The sequence below is a fragment of the Panthera tigris genome, chromosome A2, assembly GCF_018350195.1.
Source record: "Panthera tigris isolate Pti1 chromosome A2, P.tigris_Pti1_mat1.1, whole genome shotgun sequence".
Classification (NCBI taxonomy): domain Eukaryota; kingdom Metazoa; phylum Chordata; class Mammalia; order Carnivora; family Felidae; genus Panthera; species Panthera tigris.
In genome coordinates this window covers 4,140,904-4,166,755 of record NC_056661.1, presented here as the reverse complement: position 1 = coordinate 4,166,755, position 25,852 = coordinate 4,140,904, and the positions used below count along the sequence as shown (strand labels likewise).

The 25,852-nt window shown below is 55.2% G+C and overlaps 2 protein-coding genes across 4 annotated transcripts in view; one reads left to right on the top strand and one right to left on the bottom strand.

The window, feature by feature from the left end:
* The first annotated feature begins 31 nt into the window (after positions 1 to 31).
* MICOS13 (mitochondrial contact site and cristae organizing system subunit 13) lies at positions 32 to 2,311 on the top strand. The gene is made up of 5 exons (XM_042977899.1): positions 32 to 218; positions 324 to 513; positions 1,245 to 1,422; positions 1,636 to 1,687; positions 2,074 to 2,311. The coding sequence occupies exons 2-5, from the start codon at positions 485 to 487 to the stop codon at positions 2,169 to 2,171; spliced, it is 357 nt and encodes a 118-aa protein (XP_042833833.1). The 5' UTR covers positions 32 to 218; positions 324 to 484; the 3' UTR covers positions 2,172 to 2,311.
* Positions 2,312 to 6,732: 4,421 nt separating this feature from the next.
* The window catches only part of SAFB (scaffold attachment factor B), a 36,166-nt gene continuing 17,046 nt past the window's right edge, over positions 6,733 to 25,852 (bottom strand). The window contains exons 5-21 of one of the 3 annotated variants that reach the window (XM_042977888.1): positions 25,267 to 25,329; positions 22,650 to 22,677; positions 21,198 to 21,708; positions 20,729 to 20,778; positions 19,799 to 19,893; positions 17,932 to 18,081; positions 17,768 to 17,850; positions 17,280 to 17,419; positions 17,027 to 17,115; positions 14,483 to 14,589; positions 12,044 to 12,334; positions 10,754 to 10,891; positions 10,498 to 10,540; positions 8,068 to 8,183; positions 7,756 to 7,856; positions 7,267 to 7,333; positions 6,733 to 7,059 (exon numbers count right to left, since the gene is read on the bottom strand). In XM_042977888.1, coding sequence (XP_042833822.1) covers positions 6,930 to 7,059; positions 7,267 to 7,333; positions 7,756 to 7,856; positions 8,068 to 8,183; positions 10,498 to 10,540; positions 10,754 to 10,891; positions 12,044 to 12,334; positions 14,483 to 14,589; positions 17,027 to 17,115; positions 17,280 to 17,419; positions 17,768 to 17,850; positions 17,932 to 18,081; positions 19,799 to 19,893; positions 20,729 to 20,778; positions 21,198 to 21,708; positions 22,650 to 22,677; positions 25,267 to 25,329 — 2,202 coding nt within the window. In that variant the 3' untranslated portion in view covers positions 6,733 to 6,929. Of the gene's footprint in view, positions 7,060 to 7,266; positions 7,334 to 7,755; positions 7,863 to 8,067; positions 8,184 to 10,497; positions 10,541 to 10,753; positions 10,892 to 12,043; positions 12,348 to 14,482; positions 14,590 to 17,026; positions 17,116 to 17,279; positions 17,420 to 17,767; positions 17,851 to 17,931; positions 18,082 to 19,798; positions 19,894 to 20,728; positions 20,779 to 21,197; positions 21,709 to 22,649; positions 22,678 to 25,266; positions 25,330 to 25,852 lie in introns of those variants that run through there. The other 2 variants (XM_042977887.1, XM_042977889.1) reach the window with 2 other exon arrangements.

The window sequence follows — 25,852 nt, the reverse complement described above, 5'->3', positions numbered from 1 at the left end:
TTCCGACCTCTCGTTGCCTTGACGACCATCTCACTGGCACACTCTTTCCTGGGCCTGGGCCCTTATTCCCCCGCGCGGGCGCGGGTGGATCTCCCGGGCTCCGACATCTTCTTGGGTCACGCTCCGGCCTCATTCTAGACGCCGGACACCTGTTTCCCCCTCACGCCCCCGGGACCGTGCCAGGCGGGACTACATTTCCCAGGAGTCTTTGCGGCCAGGCGAGACATCCGGCCCCTCACGGGGCCCTGCTGACTCCATTTCCCAGGCAGCTTTGCGGCTCCCGGGCTCTGAAGATCACACTTCTCAGAATCCTTTCTCTGTAGGGCCGCCGTCCCTCTCCGGAGTCTCCGAGCCTTCGAGCGACTTCGACTCCCGGAGGCCTTTGCGGCCGACCAGGGTGACTACGTTTCCCAGAGGCCTCTGCGGCGCCGCCACCGGAAGCGGCGAGCGAGTCGAGTGTCCTTGCGCGCGGAGCCGAGGGACCATGGTGCCCCGAGTGTGGTCGCTGATGAGGTGCGTGGGGCCGCCGGGCGGGCTCGGAGCCCCCGAAAAAGTCCCCGCCGGTGGGCACCCCCTCCGGTTTGCTCCCGACTGGATCTTCGAATTCCGTGGTGTCAGGTCCCCCATCGCCCAGATGGGGAAACTGAGGTTCAGGCGGGGAGGGGCTTCCCGAGATCTCCTGTCGCCTCCTTCCCGCGTCCCAGCGAACCCTTGCCTCCTGATTGTCTGTGTCCGAGACCCCTCGGAGCCTCAGTTGCCTCCTCTGTAAGGTGGGAATGCCGCCCGCGCTGTTTCAGGAAGTTAACGCGTGCCCAGAGCGACGTATGACACACAAGAAATGACCGGGGGCCCTTGGAAGCCCCTCGAGGGTTGCGCTCGGGTCGTGCCTCCCGGGGCTGGAAGACAGGAAGTCAGGGGTCTTAAGTCTTCACTATTCCGTGCTCTGTGCGGGATCACGCGTGACCCACGGTTCCTCTCCGGGACTTAGTTTCCCAGGTAAACGGGGCCGAGTAGCTCCGCTTTGCAGGGTAAATTGAGTACAACACTCAACGGGCGTAGTAGGCGTCAGGCAAGCCTCTGCGCTTCCAAAGTGCCTTCCGCTGCCTGGCTTCAGGTGTGGCGCTCCGAGGACTGTGGCAGCTCCGGGAGTCCAACTCCTCCCCAAAGTGGGCCTGGAGCCCCGAGGGTGGCCACTGGCGTCCCATGAGCTACTGAGCTGCTGTCCTTCCCTTCTCTGCCTGCAGGTTCCTCATCAAGGGCAGTGTGGCCGGGGGTGCCGTCTACCTGGTGTATGACCAGGAGCTACTGGGGCCAAGTGACAAGAGCCAGGCTGTCCTTCAGAAGGCAGAGGAGGTAGTCCCCCCAGCCCTGTACCAGTTCAGCCAGTACGTGTGTGAGCAGACAGGTCTGAAGATACCCCAGGTACCCTGGGACTGGGAGTGAGGCTAAGGCTTGGGGGTGGGGGCCGTGGGGGGGTGTGGTGTCAGTTCTGGGGTGGCTTTTGGTCCCTGGTCCCTCCAGCCCTGCGCGGTGTTCTCTGCAGTGGGCTTTGTGCTGCTTTCCGCTGCCTCCGGAGGGGGCTGGGGCTCCTGGGCCCTCCCCTTTTCACCTGCCCCTTCTCCCCTCTCTTCCCAGCTCCCAGCCCCTCCAAAGTTTAACTTTCACATCCGCGACTCCTGGAATTCAGGTAGGCCCCGGTCCCTGGGCTTGGGGGTGGCGGCCCCTGATACCCCAGTCAGCACCCCCTGCCCCCATTTCCTGGCCATTCCTCTCCATGGTTCTCCTTCCTGCTCTGTGCACCCCCTGCAGATCTAAGAGAGGACAAGGGGTGGAGATTTCAGGGGGGTGGGAGCCAGATAGAGCCTCCGTTGAAGACAGGTCACTTTGGAGCTCACCGTGTGACTTCAGACAAGGCGAGGCCCTGCCCCATCTCTGCCTCAGTTTCCCCGTGTGGAACTGACCAGGCTGGAACTGGGGCCTCTCAAAGCCTTGCGGAGCTAGGGTTTCCGGGGGGAGCGGGGAAGCGGTGGCTGAGCCCTGTGGCTGAAGGCACTGGGCCCTCCCTCCCCACAGGCATCATTAAGGTGATGTCGGCTCTGTCGGCGGCCCCCTCCAAGGCTTGCGAGTACTCCAGGGAGGGCTGGGACTACCTGAAGGAGCGAATCAAGTAGCCTGTCAGAGGAGGCCACCTGCCCCAGCCAGGAACAGGGGCAGGGATGCCACAGAGCTGGAGGCTCCAGACTGGGACTGAGACCCCACGCCAAGGGCAGCTCCCGGCCTTGCTGGCCCAATAAAGGACTTTGGAAGTGTTCCCGACCCGTGTGCTTGCCCTAGGGGCTTGGGGTGGCCCGGCTGGTGCCAGAGCGAGGGGACCTGGGCTTCTGGTGCCTAGCGGCTCGTCAGAGCTTAACTCTGACCACAGGCATTGGTTCACCCCTTTGCTGTCTGGGCCCTGCCCGCTGAGTCCCCACCCTGGTGTGGGGATTGAGAGCCGATGCTTGGCCCTGGTGCTCTGTAGGCAGTGCTCCAGGCCAAGGAATGAGCCAGTGCTGATGGCCCGCCCAGGTTGGGGGCCTCAGTTCGCGGAGGGCTGAGCCCCTGGTGGGGCGGTCTGGAGGTGGGGACTCGGCAGAGTGAGCAGAATTCATCTGTCTCCGTGGCCGGGAGCTCGTGTGGCCGCCGAATCTCCGACTGGCTCAGCTCACTGATCACCCCTGTCTAGTCTAGTCCTGGCCCTCCCTTGCCTGCTTTCCACCCTCAATCCCCCATGGTCTGGGGATTCCTGGGGACCGCAGGCTTCACGGTCATTGCAGTGGAGGGGGGCTCCCCGGCCCACAGAGGTCCTGCCTTCCCAGCGTCCCCTGCACCCCTGGGAAGCCTTTCTGCCCTGGATCAGCTGCCTGGTGACCTGAGTGTTCCTCCCCACCCGGCGGGACAAGAGGGTGGACCCTGAAAATACTCCCAGCCCCGAGGGCATCCCACCATGATGGCAGCAGGAGGAAACCTGTGCCCCAGACGGGCAATAGGGCGTGGGTTTGGGTGGGAGGCAGAGACTGACCAGGCCTGGGTAATGGTGCCCTGAGCTGGGATGGGATCCCCCGTGCCTGAGAGTCGTGGGAGTTCTGTTGCTTGGTCTAGTGGTCGGGCTCCCCTAGGCCCATGAGCAAGGAGAGGACAGCGGTTACACGTGAGGAAAGCAGAGACCAGAAGCCACTTCGTTTTGCAGGCCCTTCGGGGATGAGAAGCTGGCGCAGGTCCACGGGAGGTGTGGGGAGGAGTGTGGTAGTGGATGGGTGGCCTGGCCTGGTGCGTTTGGGGAGGGAGAGCCCAAAGTGACCTGCCACTCTGCTTTCCAGGAACAGTGTAGGTGGGCCCCCCGTGGCCAGTGGGCCCCTCCCATCCTGCCTGGGCCGTGGCAGGGGTAGGAGCAAGTCTAGGGCAAGGGCAGGACGAGTGGGGCCGGGGAACATCCCTGATCCTTGGGACCTCCCAGGAGGGAGCAAGCCCAGGTTCAGAGGTGAGGCCGGTAACGCACCCTGGCCTGACCCCCCCCATCCACGGAGCCCTTCTACAGGGAAGGAAGCAGATGGGGGGCCCATCGTACAGATGGAGAAACCCGCGTGCGTGGCCGGGTCCAAGCCCTGCTCCTTCCGCCTGGAGCCCAGGTAGTAGGTAGTTAGCTTACGCCCTCCCCTGGGCACAGGATTTCCAGTTGCCTCACTCCCATGACCCAATCCTGGGCCTTTGAAAACTGGAGGGTTTGTGGGGCGCCTGGGTGACGCCGTCGGTTAAGCGTCCAACTCTCGATTTCAGCTCAGGTCACGATTTCGTGGTTCGTGAGTTCAAGCCCTACGTCGGGCTTTACGCTGACAGAGTGGAGCCTGCTTGGGATGCTCACTCTCTCTTTTTGTCTGTCTCTGCCCCTCCCCTACTCTCTCAAAATAAACTTAAAAAAAAAAAAAAAGGCCTTTGAAAACTGGAGGGTTTGTGCTCAGGGCACACGAAGCTAGGGCTGTAGCACGTGTCACGTGAGGCTCCTTGCATCCTCACGACCCTCCCGTTACCCTCACCACCATTTCACAAGGCGAGGCAGACCTGGAGGGAGAGAGGCCTGCCAGGGCCACCCTGCCGCGCTCTTGAACAACTCCCAGCGGAGCACATAGGAAGGGAAACCAGCCTTTGGAGGCAGGTCGTTAATGAGCCACCCTGGGAACGTGCTCGGCCCTTCCGGGGCCCCTCACCTCCATCCAGGCAGCTGAGTCCCGCAGGTCCATCGAGTTCTGGGCTTTGGGCAGCGTCTCTGCCGGCTGGCATCAGTAGGGCTGGTCACGGGAGCGACTGCCGTCCCTGCGGGGCGCGCCTGTGTCAGGTGGGGAGGGGGCCGTGAAGCGGGGGCTCCGAAAAGGCGGAGGTGGCCTGGGGCGGCCTGGGTGGGCAGGAAGGGCTTGAGGAAGCACTCGGCCACCCCCACGGCTGCACACAGCCAGGCCCAGGGCAGCTGAGGAAACGGGCCGAGGCGGATGCACCTGTCAAGAGAGCGCAGAGCAAGCGGGGCTGGGTCATCTGACGGAGGAGATCCGATACCCCCAGGGCGCCGCTCCGGCTGCTCGAGGCCCCCCAGGCTCCCAGCAGCCCCGTGGGGATGGCCCACAAGGTTCCCCAAGCCTGAGGTTTCCGTCTACCCTGTTGGCCCCCCGCCAGCTTTCCCTGCTTGCCTGGATGGCTCTTGTGTTCGGGGGCACGATGGGGGCCGTCCCCCGAAACAAGCTCTGGTGTGTACCCGCAGCCTGGGCCAGGGGTCAGCCGGCTGCTGGCCCCCTGCTCACACGGACCCAGCCACCAGCCTGCAGACTGGGGCGCCATTCGTGACTCCGCCATCCCCTCGTGCAGCCAGACCCAAACTCCTCTGTCCCCTTGTATCTGTCACCAGTGCCGAGACCACCTCCCTGGTCTTCCCACCTGCCCCTTCAATCTGTTTCCCAATGTCCCAAGATCGGGTCACTGCCCTACTCAGAAACCTTCTATGGCTCCCTGCTGCCCTCCCCTCGAGCCCAGACTCCTCAAAGGGCCGTTTCCTACAACACAGCTGGTTTTCACCACAGCCCTCCTGCCACCCTTCCTCCGGACTCCTACTCATCCTGCCCACATACAGCTCGGCCTCCGCCTACTCCGGGAAGTCTGCCCTGATCCCTCCTTCCCACCCCGGGGCTGAGTCTGGGCCTCGTGACCGCCCTGTGGGTGTCCCATCATGGCACTTACCGCTCCGGGGCCGCGTCTCCCCAGCTCAGCATCTCATGTGCTTGGGACCAGCCTGGGCACCGTAGGTGTCGAGCAGCACCCCCCCCTCCCCCCCCTCAAATACCCGCAGACCCTGTCTCCTCAGTCCCGACAGCCACAGGCGTCTCCAGGTGCTGCCGGGTGTCTGCCCACTGGGGACGGTCATCCCAGCTAACAACCATGGCCTCGGGAGTTTGTAGCAGTCACGTGTCCACTGTGACCAGCGACCACAGACTGAGGGGCTTGATGCAACCCATGTTGACCGCACCACAGATCAACACGAGTCTCGCTGGGCTACCATGCAGGTGTGGACGGGGCTGGCTCCTTCTGGGCGCTCCAGGGGGAGTGATCCATTTCCTGCCTTTTCGGCTTCTAGAGGCCACTGCACTCCTTGGGATGAGGGCCGCTTCGTCTCCAAAGCTGGCCGTGTCGTCTGCCGGTCTCCGGCTCCCCCGCCTCCCCACTCCCCCGTGAGGACCCTGGTGGTGGCACTGGGCCCACCCGGGTAACCCCAGGGAATTCTCCGTCTCCGGGTCCCGAACTGAATCTCATATGCAAAGCCCCTTGGCCACGTTAGGTGCCGTATGTCCAGGTTCCAGCGATTGGCGTGGGGTCGTCTGCAGCCCCTCTGGAGAGGGGGTTCGTCTGGCCCCCCACATCTGAGGGCTTGATCTCATGTCTGTCTCCCCCTAGCTGTGGGTTGTGGGGGGACAGGAGCCCAGGCTGCCCCAATGGTTGGGCATCCCCAGGCCCGAAACAGGGCCAGACCCTACTTGGACATGTCAAAGATGGGAGCCCAGAGGGGCAACCAGCCTTGGTTGGTTCCCACAGACCAAGCGGCAGCAGGCCTCCCTCGCGCTACCGGTGTCCTACGCGGGTGGGTTGGACCTCCCATCCCAACCGGGTGGGTTGCATCCCCCCCCGGGATGCAGTTCCACTCAGGAGATCCTAGGGGGGTCAAAGCCACAGGGACAGGAAGTAGAAGGTGGGTGCTGGGGAGCAGCGTATAAGGGTTTGTGTTTGGGAAGATAGAAGGTTCTGTGGATGGAGGTCAGTGGTGGTGGCACAACGGTGTGCCTACGCTATTGCCACGGGCCTGTCTACTTAAAAATGGTTAAAATGGCAAATTTCACGGGATGTGTCTTTCACCCGATTAAAAGAAAAGCACAGCGGCCTGTTGAGCCAGGGGTGGGAGGCAGGGTGCGGGGGACAGAAAGCTCTGGCGTAAATCAGAGGCCCCGGAGGAAGAGGGACAAAACGGCCCAGGCTCAGCAGGCGGCAGGTGAGCGCCACCAGCAGACTGCTTCCGGAAACCTTAACGGTCCCTTTAAATAAAGCTGCCCCCGTCCGTCCTCCTCCCTCCTTCCCCGAAGGAAGAACCATGACTAAGTAAGCAATGCCGAGTATGATTCAACTTACAAAAACACGTGAAATGAAGAGAGACGACGCTTTAAATAAAGGGTATGTGAACAGAAACACATTTATTACAAAAAAACAAAAACCAAAAAAAAAAAAAAACACAAAAAAACATTCACATTGTATTGAGCTACAATATGGCAGCAGATAAAAAAAATTATTGTACACAGTTTAAGAGAAACTCCTAACAGAACATACTCTTGTTGCCACGTGACAGAACACAGGAATCCAAGCGCTTAGTAGCGGCGAGTGAAGCGGGTGTCGTTGGGGCGGCTCCCCCGGTTCTGGCCTCCGAATCCACCCTGCATTCCGCCGCGTGGGATCACGTGGCCCCGCGAGGCCCCGCCTGGGGCGAAGCTGCCGCGCCTACGACACGACACACACGGTTCCCGTGTCGTTCCCGGGTCCGAGGGGCCCGCCCCACACGCCCCCGTGTTCCGGGAGCAGCGCCTCCGGCGGGCAGAGGGAGGAGGTGGGTGGGGCGCCTCCCGGACGATTTGCACCCCGGTGGCCCAGGCGGGCCACCGTGCAGAGGGGAGAGGGCTGAGCTGGACGGGCGGCACAACACCTTACCCTGACATCCCTCCCCGGTTCATCATGTGACCTGGCCCAGAGTGCCCGGACATACTCCTTTCGCCACCTGCGAGACGAGAGATGCCGGTCACACGGTGCCTCTGCGCACCGTGGAGCGCACGTGGAGCGCAGAGGACACCGACGCGGGGCTCCCGTGACTCCAGTACCCTTCCTGAGCCACCCAGTGGACCCAGACCCCGCAGGCCCCCGCGGATCCACACGCCGGCCGTCCTTGCCGAGCGGCGGCAGAGAGGAGCTACCTGTGCCCACGTCGTCTTCCCGTGCCGGATGGCTTCTGTCCATCCCCCCTCCCTCCCCACATCCAGCCAGTAATGAGCAGGACCCCAAGGAGGGACAGCAGAGGAAGCCGTTCCCGCCCTCGAGAAGCAGGGAGACGAGCAAAGACGGGCGTAAAGCAGGTGGAGCCTGAGCCTTCCGGGTGCTCCCCCACGAAGACAGACACGTCCCCGGCTGAGAGCCAGTCCTCACCTTGCCACCTCTTGTGGTCCCTGTCTACCATGCCTCCGTCAGCAGCACCCTGCCACGCACGGTCATCCTCTATTCTTCGGCCGTGGTCCCCCCAGTCACGTCTGCCCCTTAGGAAAAGATGCCTCTGATTTGGAGTGCCCCCCCCGCGCCTTTCAGAATAGCAGGCGCCACGGGTTCCGGAAGGTGGGTTTCGCGTTCTGTGTTCCCGGTCCCCATCCTCTCTCCCTGAGCCAGGGCTCCTCAGGAACACACACCGATCCTGCCAGGGGCGTGTGAGGCCCCAGCAGGTGCCGTGGGGGGTGGGACACAAACCTGGGTGGAGGAGGCAGCCCCCGGCCCTCGCTCATCCTCTTGTCAGAGCCGTATCCCCAGCCGTCCCGGGAGTCCCGCCCATGGCGCTCTGGTCCCCCGTGGCGTTCAGGGTAATGCTGGACGTGAAAGAGCCAGAACAGAAAGAAGGCTTCGGTATCAAGCTTGGATCCCAAGGCCTTGGGACCAACAAGCTGATAATGACGACGACAGTGACAGTAACTCAGAAGTACTGGCGAGCATTCTACACACGGTCGTGTGCCACAGAGGCCATTTCGGCTTGCTCAACAGCCACATCCTCAAAGTCCGTTCGCGGACAAGTGAGGAAAACTGAAGAATGTAAACAACGGAGAAAGAAACCGAGGGATGAGATCTACCCTAATCCAGAAGGAGAGACACTTCAGGCACCAAAGGAGAGAAGGCGCTGGGGCCTCGTGGCCACCCTGCGCCAGGAACAGACAGACAAGCAGCGCGCCCGGGCCCGGTGCTCTAGCCCCTAGGAACCTCCAGGACAAAACGGCCACTAGGGATCCTTTCACACGCACCCCAGACCCGGTGCCTCACCGGACCGACCACCAGCCACTTGTGGCGTGGTCCGTGGAAACTGCTGGCCTGGCCCTGTTCTATGCGCCATCGGAAGGACGGAAGGGAGAGCCCTTCTAGGAGTGGCGGGTTCTCGTTCTAGGAAATGCTGTTCTCAACAAACGCTCACCACTGGCCCTTCACCCGAAGCCTGCCCTGCTTGCCGGAAGGACACCCCAAGCTTTAGGGAGCTGGTGAGGCGGCTTCGGCCCCACTGTTGCTCTCGTGATCCCACAAACCCAACCTGTAGCCCTGTGGTCTTTTGCTCCAAGATCGCATTCTAAGTGAGAAAAGCCTAGAAAGGAGTCCTGGTAATGAAGCCTCTTGGACGGATGCTCCGGCTGCCCTGTGGCCGCACGCGTCGTGCTTCCGCGCCTGCTAGGCCAGGAGCTCGCCGGGGCCGGGGCCAGCCTGCCACACGGGAGCCCTGGCCACGTGTGCTTCCGCCTCCTGCCTCCACGGGCCTCGCATTCCCAAATGTGTGCGGACACCTCCCTCGACCAAAGTGGGGGAGGTGGGGCTCAACTGTACCAGATGGACAAACACAGCACTGTTCCTTCCAGGCACAAAGCCAAAGCCGAAGTGTCCGGGCAGGACAACAGCTGCTTCAATGAGACCCTGAAGCCCCACTTCCACAAGGAACCTGCAGGACACACCAGCTTGTAAAAAAAACAAAACAAAAAAAAAACCACAACAGCTCACGATCCAGACCACCTCCTTTCGACAAACGGAAATATCTACGAACAAGCGAGCTTTTCTCGGCAGCCTTCCGAAGACACCGAACCGACAGAGAACACTTTGCACAAAGCCGATCTCTAGCTCTGCCCGGTTTTTCACAGGGTAGCCACACTCTCCTGCCCACCGACCAGCTGGTGTAACGGCTCAGCAAGACCCTGAGAGCCTGTGCTGGTGTCCCCTTCTGTGTCCCATGTCACTGCCTGCATCCAGGGCAGCACCAGGGTTACTAAGGACAGCACACACAAGAGAAAACATCCTTTCAGGTTTGGGAGCGCTTCAGCCCATAGCGGCAGGAGAGAGCAGCCAGGGATTAGCAGCTGCGTGTCAGGAGCCGGGCCAACCGGTGTGGACATGGCTGTCAACCCATTTAGCCCCCACACCCTGAGCAGCGGGGAGTGAGCGCCCTCACTTCAGAGTTGGGAGACAAGTGCTCAGCACAGTGCTGACACCAGAATGCGACTCTGGTTCTGGTTCCGGAGCCTGGACATTTAACCACCGAGCCCCACTTCACCTAAGAGAACCGCCAAGAGCGGGTGTAGATTCAGTTGCTCTTCAGATTCACCTCCAAGAAGAGGAAAAAGAGGCACGCGACGACCGCTCCGGAGGTAGCAGGGGACCCGCTGGGTACGGCCAGGACTACGCAGTCCCCAGCCACGCCCTCAGGAAGCGAGGAAGGAGGGCAGACAGAGCCGCGCTCCAGCAGGGAAAGGAAACTCACGGGCAGCAATTGTGCCCCCACGCCGCCCTGACCACAACCTTCCGGAATTCCTCCCCGCACCCCCCGATATTTCAAGTAAACCCACTAAAGAGCACGATGTGGAGAAGTTCTTAATCTAAACGTTCGACAAGTAAAAGAAGAAACTCCAGCATATTTTCTAACCTGTGAGTCCTGCAAAGCACAGGCCCCTGGCCTCTCATGGGCTGAGCTGTGCAGACGGTGACGATGGAGCCCTTGAGACTCACCCAAGGCTCCTTAGCCATTGATACAGATACGGCATTTAGCTACTTCGCTATTCAGAAGTGAACAGAACCTCAGCTGAGGAGGGAGACGGCACGGAGAGAGAATCGATTCCACGGCAAAATCCGTGGCTGCAACTCAAGTTTCTGACTCACCTGTCCTTCTCTTTCTCCCATCATGGATCTTGAACCTTCTCTCCTGAAAAAGGAAATTTAAATGAAAACATAAGAAGAGAAGATAGGTCGGCTAGACAACCCCCCTCCATAGAAAACATTTCCCAAACCGAACCCAGGTTATTCATAGCCTGAAGGTCTCAAAGCCTGGAAGGGCCAACCCTAGTCCTTCATCATTCAGAACGAGAGGAAAAGAGAACTTGTACAAATGGGCAGGGTCATTGGGAGCCTGGCTGACCTGTCGACAGAGTGGTCAGGGTAGCGGCCCCGGTCCCTGTGGTCAAAGTCATGGAAACGGTCCTGGCGGTTGAAATCAGAATGGTAGCGCTCATCCAGAGCGGCCCGCTTTGCTTCCGGCCAGTAGGCATCGTCTCGCCTGGAGGGGGAATAAAGAAGTGATATAATTTCTCCTTCGAGTTCATAACCTTTGCAGAGCTGGTGAACCGAACCCTCAAACTGTCCCTGGCTCCTGTCATTCCACAGAATGAGAATTAACTTTTTCGTCTTTGCTACACAAGCTGAGAGGGGCCAGTAGGGTGATGTGGGATCCGACTGAAGGACCCCCTTCTATTCTATCCAACAAGCCTCACTTGACCCTAAAGAGAAGAGCTTTGGTTTCCCTAACAGGAGGGGACGTGGGCACACCTGCACACCCGCAGGTCGCCTCCGGGAACAGCACGTGGCCTCAATCTATCAGGACAGCAAGCGAGAGTGGTGACCCCCAGCTCTCCTCAGTGCACTACCTCTTTTCCTCCAACGTGAACTTAACCCAGCAAAGACACCAGTGGGGGGACGTTGAGAGGCACCTGAAATATACTGTTGCAAAAACATGCATGACCGTAACGGACTCCCAGCGGCGGTGTTTCGCACAAAGGCATCAAAAATCCTAAAAGAGCTTGAAGGCCCTGGAAAGAAGTCCTGCTGGATATTACACGCAATCCACGCAATATCCACACAGTAGAGGGAGGAATACAAAACGTGGTTCTTCCCGAGTGGCGATGCGTGCAGAAAAGCTGGTCATATCAGTGCTGGGATTACCACCCTGGACTCCCACCAGCAAGGACTAAAACCGGGCCCGTTTTTCACTGGGGCTAGCGTTGGAGCATGCCCAAGTCATGTCGGTATGTCCAGGGAATTAAAGTTAATATTACTGGAAACGAGCCACAACACGTGGCTACGATGACAAAGCCTACACGGAGGCCTGAAGAAGTTTCTTCCGGGCGCGGGTCACCCCCCCTTCCGCACCTGACTCGCATGTGGCCCCGGGCTGAAGAACTCCCTTCCCTCGGGGGTTCTGTGCTAGGACTTGAACGTGAGGCTTTCTTAGGCGCTGCTCTACCCACTTCCCCACTGACCCCTAACGATCTCAGGTGCCCGACGAACAGCACGACGTCAAATTGAGCCGTAGCCCGTACGCGTGCGGCCTCTGAAACGAGAATCTCGCGGAAGCGCGACGTGGGGGACCCTCGCCCGATCCTAAAGGCCACAGGCCGCCTCGGGGGCGGCGGCTAAGGGCAGCTAGGCTCACCGGCCGTCCACGTCGTAGGGCCTCCGCACCGCGGGCCGCCGCTCCTGCTCGTAGCGCAGCTCCTGCTGGCGCCGCAGCTCCTCGCGCTCGCGGTGGATGCGCTCCTGCTCCCGCCGGCGCTCGTGCTCCACGTGCATGCGCTCGCGCTCCAGCCGCTCCCGCTCCATGCGCTCGCGCTCCAGGCGGTGGCGGTGGAAGGCCAGCCTCTCGCGGGCGATCTCCAGCCGCTCGCGCTCCTCGCGCTCCCACTGCGCCTGCATGCGCTGCTCCCACTCGCTGCGCTCGCGCACCCTGCGGAGAGCAGCTGCCGGAGGGGCCGCGGTGCCGGAGGCGTCACCCGGCCCGGCCACGGCTCCCGCCCGCCCGCCCCGCCCGCCCGGAGCGCGGACCGGCCCCCGGGAGCCCGGCCAGGGCGTCGGTGCGGGGGCGGCAGCCCCGGGGTGCCGGCACGGGCTCCGCCGCCGGCTCGGTGCCCCCCAGTTCGGTCCCCGAGCGGCGGGAATCAGAGCAGAGAGGCACGGGCACGTAGGGGCTCCGCCAGGATAGGAGCTGAACCTCACTTCCCGAAACCTCGTCTGCAGATCAAGCATCTGATTCCACGAAACAGTCCGTTAAAAAGAAGAAACAGAACACACTTGCCACGGGAAATTAAGTCTCGGTCAGGACCTCTTGTCCCTAAACGAGCTTCAGTCACCCCGGGACGGGGCGAGTGCACTAGAATTGAAATCCTGACGATGTTTGTCAACTCAGATGAGTTTACCGACAGGCAGCCCGTGGTGGCCGAGCGAAGGGCCGGGGAGCCCGCCCAGCCCGAGGGCGCGGCCAGCTCTGCTCTTGTTAGGGACGCCGGCTACACCCCAGCGCATTTCCTGCCAGTCCCTGTACGTGTGACACGGAAGACAGTGGCCACGTTGTCCCCATTCCACCCGTTGCTACGCCTTTATAGACACCTACTTATACCGGCAGAAACGCATACTCTTGCCTCACTGCCGGGTTTTGGACGAGAATGGCTACAGCCTCCTTGATTAATGCGACATGTCCAGGCCCTCCCACATCCACCTTTACAGGTCGAGGGCAAGGGTTCAGGAAAGGCCCCGTGGAGCGGACAGGCCACGGTTTATACAAGCAGCACCCAGAGGCAGACCTTTTGATGGTCTCCTTTCACAAGCTCACAATCGGAGGCTTTCTCATGCACAAGTTCCTCTAGGGCAGGTCTGGAGAAGTGGCACTTCTAGGTCTGGGGCACCAGACTCAGCCGCGCGGGCCTCCGCGGAATCCCTCTCCAGGGGCCGCGCCCCCGTCCCCCACACTGGAATACGCACACAGTGCACCCAACCAAACCGGCAGAAGCAAAAACTGGTCTCGCGGCTCTTTTCACGCGCGCTCCCGGTGCCCAGTGAAGCCTCCCTTCGTCCTGAGTCCTGCGGCACCTGACCCGTCCCTTCTGTCAACTCGCTCCTGTCCGTTTCCTAGCAGGGTTTTTTTTGCCTCCTTGCATTTACTTCACATCACGTTTATTCCCATCCCTCGTGGATCTTTCACGTACAGACAGAAGTTACATTTCCTCTCGGCCAACCTCTCCTTCCGGCCCCCGACTCTTGAACACACCAACTTCCGCTGTATACGGGTGTTGTCAGCTTTCACGTTTGTGTTCTGTCACCAGCTGACGGGGACTGTTTTGCCACTGACGGGAGCTGCAGACCCAGAGGGCCGACCGAAGGAATAGCCAAGGGACTTGAAGCTATTAAAGGATGGGAGAGCCCATCCTTTTGTCCCTGGTGAGAAACGTCACTACTGACGTATGAAGTCCCCACATGCGCATGGGTCAGCTCTGTGGCCCTACGTCACTTCAACACAAGGGCCCTTTGTCCGGCGCCCGTCCCTGCGCAGCAGGAAGCTGTGAGTGCACGCACCCCAGAAAGGCCATGCCTCGCCCCCTCTACTCATTCTTACTCTGCCAGTTTTACGAGCGCTGTTTATTTTTTCAACTATAGTTGAAGAATTGTTTCTTTGTAGGAAAACTGTCATACGGTGTGTTCAGTACTGCTTGCGTTTAGTTTTTAACATTTCTGGAGACTTTTTCTTTAGCTATTTTAAGGATGGGGACATCTCTGCTCTCTCCCTGCGTGTGTCCCACTGTTTCTCTCCCTTCCGACCGCTCTGGGGGCACACCGGGTGCGTGAACCAGCACTGCTAGGCATTTCAACTCCCTGCCGTTACCTCCCAGAATCATCAAGAGATGGGCCTATCTGCATGAGAAGATCATTTGAAAATAACCGCAGGATGAAAGAGCACAGCAAGTCTACTGAAGGCCAAAGGAGCAACTAGGTTTAAAGCAATATCCCACCCACAGGGGGCTCTGAAAATATGCCCCCATGACATGGTCTGACTAGTCCAGAGACAGAAGCAAAACAGGAACACTGCTGGACACGGACTCACCTCCGGGACTCAGAGTCTCTCGACTTCCGAGGCTCTTTGACTTTATCAAAAGACACAACAGACCGCTTCTCTCTGCTGGCCGATTTGCGATCCTGGCTCTTAGAAACCTGGTTCACCAAAAAATATGCACAAGTTAAGGTAGAAATGACAACAGGAAGAATCAGGCGAGTCCACATCCAAGCATCCAACACGAAAATTGGAAATGAACGTTAACATTTAATGGGACAACCAGTTAACAGGGTGTTCCCTCCTAAGAAACTTCATGTTTTCCTGACCATACTTAAAAATCAAAACGTCATCACCATGCCAAAATATCCAACGAGAATTTTCAACAGGGTCAAAATAGAAATATTATCTCCCTAAACCTTTTTATACGATGAAAGCCAATTTTTTAAAAAATGTATTTACTTATTTTAAGAAAGAGGGAATGAAAGCAGGGGACGGGCAGAGAGAGAGAGGGAGACAGAAAATCCCAAACAGGGGCTCGATTTCACAAACTGTGAGGTCATGACCTGAGCCAAAACCAAGAGTCAGACGCTCAACCAACTAAGCCACCCAGGTGCCCCAAAACCAATTTTTTTAATACTTGGTCTTCTGCATCTAAAATAAACTCCTTGGAGGGATGCCTGGGTGGCTCAGTCGGCTGAGCGTCCGACTTCGGCTCAGGTCATGATCTCACGGTCTGTGAGTTCGAGCCCCGCGTCGGGTTCTGTGCTGACAGCTCAGAGCCTGGAGCCTGTTTCAGATTCTGTGTCTCCTTCTCTCTCTGACCCTCCCCCATTCATGCTCTATCAAAAATAAGTAAACGTTAAAAAAAAAAATTAAAATAAACTCCTTGGAGCGCCTGGGTGGCTCAGTCGGTTAAGCGTCCGACTTCAGCTCAGGTCATGATCTCACGGTTCATGGGTTGGAGCCCCGCGTTGGGCCCTGTGCTGACAGCTCGGAGCCTGGAGCTGCTCTGGATTCTGTGTCTCCCTCTCTCTCTGCCCCTCCCCAGCTTGCACTCGGTTTCTCTCTCTCTCTCAAAAATAAATAAAACATTGAAAAAATAACATAACATAAACTAAACTCCTTACTCTCAACTCTTTACTCCTGTTCTTTTCCTTCCTAACTAAACATGCAGTGAGTGCCCAACCATGGCTACCTCTAGTATAGCAGAGGATTCCTGATTTGTGTGACTGCGTTATCTTTACGAGATCTACCCATCTTAGCCCTGGGACTCATACTTCCATTTTGCCATTTTGCACTCATTTTACATAAAATAACCGTAAAAGCGGTCACATGTATTATAACATGTGCACAAACAAGCATGCTGGAAGTTTGCAGAACTGGAACACTGGCTTGCAACAGCTAAAACGATTTGCCATCTCGCAGCACAGGGTACCATGGCAGGCCTGAGGCTGGCGCCTGGGAACCTGGCATTCAGAGTGTCTCCAGCTGACAGTCCCAGGGTGGTCACTGTGCCTAGACTGTGCCCACTGTGGTTTCTGCTCAACACCTGCTTTCCTCTTCGAAGTCACGAATTTTGGTATATATCTAGCAGAACGTCTAGGTAACCAGCCCCCAAATAACAACCTTGGGTGCTGACACTAACAGGCTAACGGGCTTCCCTGGGCAAGAGCACAGGCCACACGAAGGGGAGAGCACGAGGGAGCCTGCACAAGTCCTCTCCGGACTCTGTCTGTGTCTTTTCCCCCATGACTGGGCTGTGTATCCTTACCGCACCACTGTAGGCAATCTTAGCTGTGAGGACCATCACAGGCCAAGCCCCGTGGTCCTGAGGGTGAATGGTGAACGTGGGTGGTCTTGAGGACCCTGGCCCCATATCTATCCAAGTTGCAAGACCCAAAAATTGAAGTTAGGGACACTGACAGCTGCCTAAGCCCTCACAGCAGGCGGAGTGAAATGGTAAGGACCCAAGACAGGTACTTTGTGAATTGTGTTCTCCGGGGCATCTGCGTGGAGAAAGAATACGGGACCGAGCCCAAGTGGAGAGCCAACTCAGAAGGGCATGAAACCCCAGCTGGGTTACATAGGAGTTTAGGAATGTGTGATGGAGAGCTGCCACCACTTTCAAGGGAAACCATGAAAATGGCCAGCTACATGTGGATTCGGGTGGGGGAAGCCAACTATTCCCATGTTTTAATTTTATAAGACAGTGCTCTAACTCTAAAGTCATGGCGCCTTCACATTTGAACTTTAAAATTAGCTTTAGGTAGTAAGAAAACAAAAATTCTCATCAGAACAAAGTTATGCGCAAACAAAAGCTTTTAAACTCTTTCCGTTTTGGGGGGGCAACTGGGTGGATCAGTCACCGGAAATCAAGCGTCCGACTCTTGATTTTCACTCAGGTTACGATCTCATGTTTTGCAAGTTCGAGCCCTGTGTCAGGCTCTGTGATGACAGGACGGAGTGTGCTTGTGATTCTCTGTCTCTCCCCTGCTCTCACTCTCTCAACATAAACTTTAAGAATAAAAAAATAAAAAAATAAGTAAGTGAAATAAGAGAAACACTAAATACCCTAGTTAGAAAATTGATACTCACTCTCTCTTTGGATCCTGAAGTCTTGACACTAATAACAGGCACCCCTTTAGATTTATCCATCACTACGGTCCGCTCGGTTCCTCGACTTCCTACAGAAGAAAGGAGTTGTGTAATGGAAGAAACAGAAAACTCCCAGATTCGAAAAAAAGGATTTCTCTCTATGGAAAAGAAATCTAGTATGTACTGCTAACAGCAAACCGCAAACCACACCAGCCAGGAACAGAGCATAGGGTGGCATCACCAGTGACAGTACCTGATTTTGTGGTTCGAGATCGCTCTGAGGGGCCAGGTTTCTGATCATCTTGATCTTTACTCTTTTCTCCGCTTACATCTTCACCCTTCTTACTGTCCTCTTTTCTATCAGCTTTATCTTCCCTCTTGAGGTTCGCAGATCTATAAATGACATCCCAGAACAGACGCACGTTACGTCCAACATTTAGGCAGCAAAGCAGCCACGACGAGACTCTTGCCGTGAGCGCCACGCGACCAGGAGGCTGCCTGGGTGTCAGCGGGACGAGGCCCGACAAGGGGAGCCGCCTGCTCTCCCCAAGCACCCTTGGAAGAGGGGCTGAAGGAAGGAATCCTCTCAGGGAGCTACTGAAGGTGAACCCCCTCCACCAAACGTTCGTATAAACTAAAGGGGGGGGGAGGCCTTGCGGCCTCCCTGTCTGTGGAAAACGTGCAGGATGCGAAACGTAGAAAGGCCATCTTGTCCACAGTTCCCTCAGAGAAGAGCGGTACCTGTCACTGGTGCTGGACTTCTCCTTCTTCCCCTCACCCTCTCTCTTCTCAGAAGTTTTCTTCCCAGTTGGTTCATTTTTCGCCTGAGAAAAAGAATCAAGTGCAAGTATTACCTTATTTCCTAAAAGGGTCACATCCCGGTAAGAAAACCGGAGATCACTTACTTTTTCCACGGAGATCATCTTCCCGTGGAGCTCTGTTTTGTGCAGGTGGTTAATGCATTTTGTGGCCTCTTCTGCTGTGGACATTGTAACAAAGCCATAGCAGCGAGCTCCAGGACTCCGGGCATTTGTCACAACCTTAGCGCCCACCACCTCAAAGGAAAGCACACGAACGGGACTCAGACACAAAGCCCCCACTCACAGACCCCCAACACCCGCCGCGTGAAACGCACAGGACATCCCCGTTCGCGCTGCTTTCCTCTGATGCAGGAGTCCCGGCACCTGCCCTGGAATGAGGACTGTGGGCGACGCCCCATCACCCGGTGCCTGACAAGTGGCACATGACAACCAGGGAGGATGACGCTACTGCCTCACTGGGACGACTCTGCGGATCTGCCCCACTTCCGGCCGTTCCCTCTGGGGATCAGACCTCAGCCGTCATTCCGTTAGCCGTGTGGGCAGTGAAGCGGGAAGACAGATGTGCACGTGGAGACTGACGTAAGGACGCTAAACCCATCTTACTCCGAGCGATGACAAAATTCGGTAGGAGAGGTTTCTGGCACCAGAGGCACATCTTTGCACACTACTTACTTCTCCCAGTGACCCTGGCAAGTTAAGGTCAGGCACTCTGGCTCAGGGGACGTCCCACATAAGCCAGTATTCACCCTCATTATGCCACACGGACACTCAGACCCAAGAGAGTTTCCGAGTGGGCTGTCCCTATTCAAGAGCATTAAGCTGAGAACGAACCCAAGACACTGCAGGCTCCAAGGTGACATGTCCCTGCTGAGAGTACCCATCTGGGCCACAGGGGAATCGTGAAAGAGGCCCACCACGCATTACCGAGGCCCAGGGAATCATTAGTTATTTCTACAACCCCATCGTATTTAATTTCACTCTTTTTGGTTCCCAGACATCGATAACCAAAGCAAATACTATTGGTTTTCTCCGCTATAAATTGTTGAATCCTTACTATAAACAGAGGCCTGTGCTTAAGTCTCACTTTGGCTTGCCCCAAAAGCTACCCCTGAGAAAATGAGCCCTGGATGCAGCAGTTTATTTAGGAGGTGAATCTAGAAAGCACATGGGGAGATGGTGAAAAAGAGAAGGGAAGAGAGCTAACGCAGGTACTCTAAATCAAACACGAACCGCAGCCGGCCTGGAGGGGTGGGGGAGGCGGGTGCCTCTATCCATCATGGCCACCGCTCTTGGGCTGAGCGAGGAGGGGAATCAGGCAGAGGAGAAGTGGCCCGGCTGTGGGTGAAAGCAGGCGGGCTGAGGGACACGGGCCGGGGCACCAGCAGCTCTGCAACAGCTACACACGCCATCTGAAGGAGCCAGCACCTCTGAGGGCCCTCAAGCAGACGGGAGCTCACACAGGGGAAATGACGTGCTCCCGGCCACTCGACTGTGAGTAGCAGAGCTGGGCCCACAGCTGCCCAGACCAGTCTGACCCTAAAGGCCCTGTTTACAACCCCTTTCTACAGCCTCCCTCCAGTTCCACAGTGACCACCATCTCGCAGAAGTGCTGACAGCACCTCCCCGCCCTGCCCTTTGCCACCACTGCTGAAGTTGAAGACTCAACACCACAGGAACGGATTTAGAAAATCCTCTAAAATTTACGTGGTGGCTTTGGGGCCCGGGAAAAGGGAGAAACAATACAGAGCAGGCGTGGGCTCTGGGAGCTTCCACCTCTCTCACCGCGAGCAGTGGAGGGACAGACCCACCACAGGCTGTGAGCAAACATGAGCCAAAGAACGGCACGGTGTCGTTCAAAGCAGTCCCTGAGAGGGGACAATCATCTGCATGTAAAGACCGTACCACATTGGCTTAAAAACATTTTCTCTCCTCGATGACCCCTTGGTCTTACCTTCCCGTATTTGCTGAAAAGATTCTTCAAATCTGTGGCTCTGGTGGTAGAAGAGAGTCCGCTAACCCAGAAATTTCTACCACAACTGCTACGACCTATTTCAAAAGAAAAGTCTGGTCAAAACCACCACACTCACGAGATCCTGAGTCTTAAAGACTACAGTCATTCCAAACCAGACACTTCCCCACTTCTCCCAGATGCCAGCACAACCCAAGCGGGCTAAGACAGGAGGGCCTGCCGCGTCCTCACACAACGCTGGGAAACGCACACCGGGTCTACCAGGGTGGTGAGCAAAGCCACTTTAGCAGCAGCGAACCAGGGGCTATCAGGACCGTGGGAGGTTGGTTCACATAGAAAGTCCCCAAATGGCACTAGGCAGCCCGGTGGAATGGCTTCTGCCCATAGAAGAGCTGCTATCAGGATGAACCCAATCCAGATGCTTCTCCTTCTTGTCATATATACCTTCCCACCTATGCCTCATCTGGATTTCTTCTAGACTGCTAAGAAGGAATCCGAACCAACAAAACGTCGTCTCCGTTAGGGATTTTAATAGAGAGCGAAGCTGTTGATAAACCTGAAGTACCAGATAACCCCACGATAGCTGAAGTCAGAACATTTATTCCCATTTACAAGTATCACTGAGGCTAAGGAAGTCTGCAAATCAGAGGGCCAGTCAGGATCGAAGAGCTCAAAGTGCTCCCTCGAAAACAAGTGTCTGCTTCAAATCGACAGGTTAACTCTGAGGACCTGGCCTGCCCTCTATAACCCAGAACCTGCAGATGAGTAGCAGAGGAGGGGAGAAAGGCTTCATGAGAGGCCCCAAAGCACATCTGGGAAAGAAACACCATATGCAACGAACCGGAAGCAGATACCCCACTGCTGCCAAGGCCCAACATGCTCCAGGAGACTGGGGTCGCCCCGGTGACCTACCCTTTTCCTCTTTGGAAAGCCTTTTTGTATCCGAGTCATCTTCGACAGAACTAGAGACAAAAGATAATGTCACTCCAGAAGGAAGCAGCAGAGAGGAAACAAACTCAAAATTATAAAACACGTGCTGAGGTTGCATACCTACCCGAAATTTAGTTCTGAAAAAATGATACCCCGACAAACTTGTATTGGAAATCTGACCTAACCATAAGATTTCAGACCCATAGGAGTTAATTAATTCTGCTGGGCTAAAGATAATTAGGAAGAATTAAAGAAAACAACCATGATAGGTTGAGAAAAGAAAAAAGATTATGTAATCAGTTTAAAATAAAGAGAAATAAAACATCGTTTAGAAGTAAACTACAATTGCATCAGTCTGGCTGGCCAATTGCAGAAAAAACAGCTTATGTGTGTCATTAAATGACCAATGAAAAGGAGATAGCGTCTGGTCTAAAACTGAGAAAAAACAAACCTCATTTTCTGATCAGCGCCCTCACTGGCTGAGGACTCTTTAGGAGCCGGAGGGACTTCATTACAAGCTTCAAAAGCAAACTTCTTCACGTCTTCTTTGCTATCTCTGGGGTCTGGGCTTGAGGCTTCCTGGGGCGCTTCCGCGACCTCCTCGCTAGAGGCTTCCGTGTGCTCTGAGGCTTTACTACTCTGCTCAACTGGCTTCTCTAGCCCTACAGGCTCACAGTCCGTCCGCGCGCCATCGCCCGGCTGCTCCACGGGCTCCCTTTTCACTACCGCTAACAGGGTGTCTGCCCTGCTCGCCTGAGCTCGTGCTGTTGACTCGCTGGCCAAATCTAAGTCACCCTCCTCCGGATGGGCGCTGCCAAAAAGGTCCTCTTCCTCCGCAAGCTTTCTGTCTGGCCCCACGCTACTTGTATCCTGTGCAAAGGGCTGCTCCAGCTCGGAACCTTCTTCTTTTACTGGCTCAGATTTACAAGTTTCCCCCAAAATGTCGAGTATTTTCTCATTTTCTACGGATTTAACAGGAATAGAATGGCACAAGGTTTAATTACCAGGGAAATAAAGCAATCACAAATGCGGAACCGGCACGGCTGCCACGCTAACACGAAGAGAACCGCTAGCTACACAGAGATTGGAAAACCCGCGGGTACACAAAGTTACACTGGTTACACTACCTGCGCTCCAACCGACTGCTACAGTAAGCCGCTACGCTACATGGAAGAGAAAAGCATCCCAGAGATTTAACCCCCAAAACCTTCTGGCTGATTCTTGACAGTCTTCATTCTGTCGTCGTTTACATAGAACTCTTCCAAATTTAGCTTCCAAAGTCCAAGTTGCTTAACTGAATGTATCACCATTCACTGAACAGCTCAATTTCCAAATTTCTTTGAATTTCTTTTAACAGAACAGTCCAACATGAAAACCAGAATCTCTTCCATCGGTGATCTGAGATATTTGCAGTCCAGAAAGTGAACGGTATTTGTTTGGAATTCTCATGAAGAAACTCTTTCCTCTTCTGGAATCCAGTTATGTCTCAATGTTTTAAAACGCATCTCCCTACAACTACCTGCACTGCCTGAATTAAAAACCACAAAGTTAAGACACTGCCCAATATCACAAGATCTGTTTTGTGGGGTGCAGAGGTTATTAGCTCTTGAGAGGCATGCAAACTCTTTCTACATGTTTAAATGCCGTTTATGTTTAAAAAGGCATGAGATAATCTCATCTCACCAATACAGTTTGTAAAATGAGAAGTCAGCCACTTTCACAGATCTGGTGATATGGCTGGGTTTCCAATCTCTATGATCCTGGTATGTTCTGGATCGTAAACCTTTAGAACAATGTATACTACAGTAAGGCAACTTTTTAAAATTAAAGAATTTAAATTAGAGAAGGTGGAAAGCTAGAATGGTTCCAAACCCCCGCTGGTAAGTTTTTCATTTAACAGTACCTGGCTCCAAGGATGGCTCTTCAATTTCCTGCAACAAAAAACATAAATAAGATTGTGCCAGATGAACGCAATCTAGTTCATTTACGCTAAAAACTAACTAAAAGGGGGATTTCTGAAGTACATACTAGGAAACTCACAACTGCACCAGGTGGAGAACCTGCTCGCGCATTCAGGAAAGAGCCTGCCCTCAGACACGCCACCTCCCTCCCCTCCGCCCCAAGCTCCCCATTGCAGGCTACTCTCCAGGGGCCTGGGCCCTGGTTGCGGATACTATTTCTTTTGCCTTGTTTCCCCAGCACCTGGCAATCGTATCATTTTCAGTGGTGATGACATCATCACGGGCTTGTCGGTCCCCCTAGACTGAACTCTTAAAAGCCAAGAGAGCGGTGTTTTTGTCTACTTGTGGCGTGTAACAGAATGCCTGACATTTCACTCAACGTAGCGCTAATTTCTAAAAATTCAGAAGCGTGAGGGAACATAGGTACAGGTGGTTGGACCTCTGTTCTTAGTTCACATGGTCCTACTACCTCACCTCTGCCTGTCACTTGAGTGCTGTCCAGCATTACACACTACTCCCCCCCCCCCCCACCCCCAGCTTTTCCAACCAGCGTTGCCACGGGGCCCCCTCTAATCCGTAAATATCCTCCAAACCCTTCCCAGAGAGCCCTGTCCGTCCAGACCATGGCCACTCCTCACCTACAACAGCATCTGGTCTCACTCTCCCTTCCCCATATGCCTGCACTTTACCGCCATGGTGAGCATATGGTTCCTCGTGGCCTAAAGCCTTCAGCGATGGCCCCCACACCCTCTCTCCCCCAGCAGGCCGTGTCCCCGCCCCACCCCCAGGCGAGGCCTACACCTCCCTCAGCACTTGGCTTGGGGGCCATCTCTTCATAGAAAGGCTTCTCCTAATGGCTTCAGAGGCTGCCCACTATGGAAGAGCCCCTCTGTCAACCGACTAGGTTCCACGCACAAATTTAAACACCACACACACACACACACACACACACACACACACACACTAATCAGACAATCCTAACAGGTTGGAACTATCAGTATCAAACTTCTTTTCACAGACAGGGAGACTGGCACAGAGTGACTGACAAACTTCCTCAAGGACACACAGCACAGCCAGAATCTAAGCAATGGCTGTGTGGGTGGGAGTTCACACCAGTCCTGGTCTCTGCTTGACCCTGCTGAGGTACTTCCCATGGCGAGGAAGGGCTCTGGGAAGATGGTGACCACCCTTTCTTCTCCTTCATCTCTGTATACACACCTGACACATGCTTGTGGGATGGAGGGGAATGGTCTGCACCTCCACTGGGAACTAGTCTGCCATCCTGGAAAGCACTGTGGAACTGTTCACTTCTCTCAGTTTCGTTTTATGTATTTTTTTTCATGCAACGTACCCCACCCTGGGAATTAAGCCTACAACTAAAGCCAAAGATCATTCTAGACAGAATTCTCTCAACTTTCTCCAGAAAAAAATTAATGTACCTCTATTTGTCTCTCGAAGGGTTTATATATTTTCCACGTTAACACAGGAGCCTTTGACCAAAAAAACCCAAAAAAACCCAAAAAACAAAAAACTAGAGCAAATGGCAAGACCCGGCCCCTCCTTTCCTTTCGGAGTCAGGAAATGGGTGGTGTTACTTTGCAGCTGGAGCGAGACATCAGGACTAAAGGTAAACTGGGCTCCACCACACTTTCTTGAGGTTTGCACCCTCCTCGCAGCTGGGATTCTGGCTTGCCAATAACCAACCTTGCCCCTGCCTGGCGGAAGCAAATGGGGATTGTGTCTGAAAGACGGCTTCTAATTAAGCAGTACAGGTAAATGAAAAATGACACCAAAAAACCCCAAAAAACAAAAACTGGCACATACTATGTTTTTATTTCCTTGCAAAATTTTCCAATGAAAATCAGACTGCTACCCAGATAAGTTTATTCCAGCAGTCTTTATCTAGGCAGGCTTGCTGAAAAATTAAAAGGAAACTCAAGACCCACAGGTATGTAAATCCTACCTGAAAGTCAGTCCACATCTCATTTGTTCTCATCTAAGATTTAATATTTACACAGACGATACAGTCAAGATGACAGAGTCATCAAAATAAAGCTCTGCATTTGCTGTGAGAAAATTCCCGTAGACGGAACCAGAACCCCCGAGGTTCCACCCTTCCCAGCTGTGACGTCACTGCTCTGGCCACCCCACCCCTCCTGCATCCTCATCTGGACCCCGAGAATCTCTCCTAGGGAGGGAGTGCTCCCCTCGGCCCCCCCACCCCCACCCCATCTCACCCAACAGAGGACACCACCCAGAACAGATCAGACAGGTGGTCTTTCCGCTGGCAATGAAACCAACAAGACCTTCCCAAACGGGCCCTCCTCTTGGCTGTACAGAAGCCACGGAGCTCGAAGGGGAAGGAAAAGACGAGGAGTCCTTTGCAACAGGCACATTGTATTTGGAGAAAGTGGAAAGTAAAACCCTCTCTGAAGGTGCCAGAGGGGCAAACACACCTCACAATGCCTTGTACTTAGCAGTGCCATACAACATCTGAAGTGGTTGCCAGAAATGGCAGTCTCATCTTGGATTCTAAAATTATTGAGACATACAATTTACCTGCAATATAGTGAAGTCAGATGATGAAGTATCTAAATTGTTTAGAGTTTCTTTGTCCTCCATCTGTAAAATAAACGAGAATACAGCTTATGTTGTCAATACAGGGTAACCCAACGGTACATCCATACAATGAAAAATAACAGCCATGAAAATCACTCCTGACACAGTGCAGGAATCAAAACAGCATTATAGTTTGACTTCACCTCAGTTTAAAGAAACATTCCAAGTGTATATACCTGCAGATAGAACGTGAAACCCACTAAAATGGTACCAGTGAGGATTTTAAGATGCAAGCCAAAGGAAAAAGGAAAAACAGTAGGTCTAATCTAAAAAGAGATTAAAATTAGGTAGTACAGACTCTCCCAAGTCCGTCGGAACCCGAAGTTTGGGGGCTGCTCTCCCATGAACAATGTCCAGAACCAGACTGCAGGACAGATTCTCAGATTTCTCGGGCCGCCACTTCTCCAAGCCTGAATGCTACGGCTACTGAGCCTGCTGCCCCAAGGTGGCTCCGGCCTAGACTGGGATGGATCCCTTGAGTACCTGACTCCTAGCCTCATCAGTCTCCAAAGTGGAGCGTGGGGAT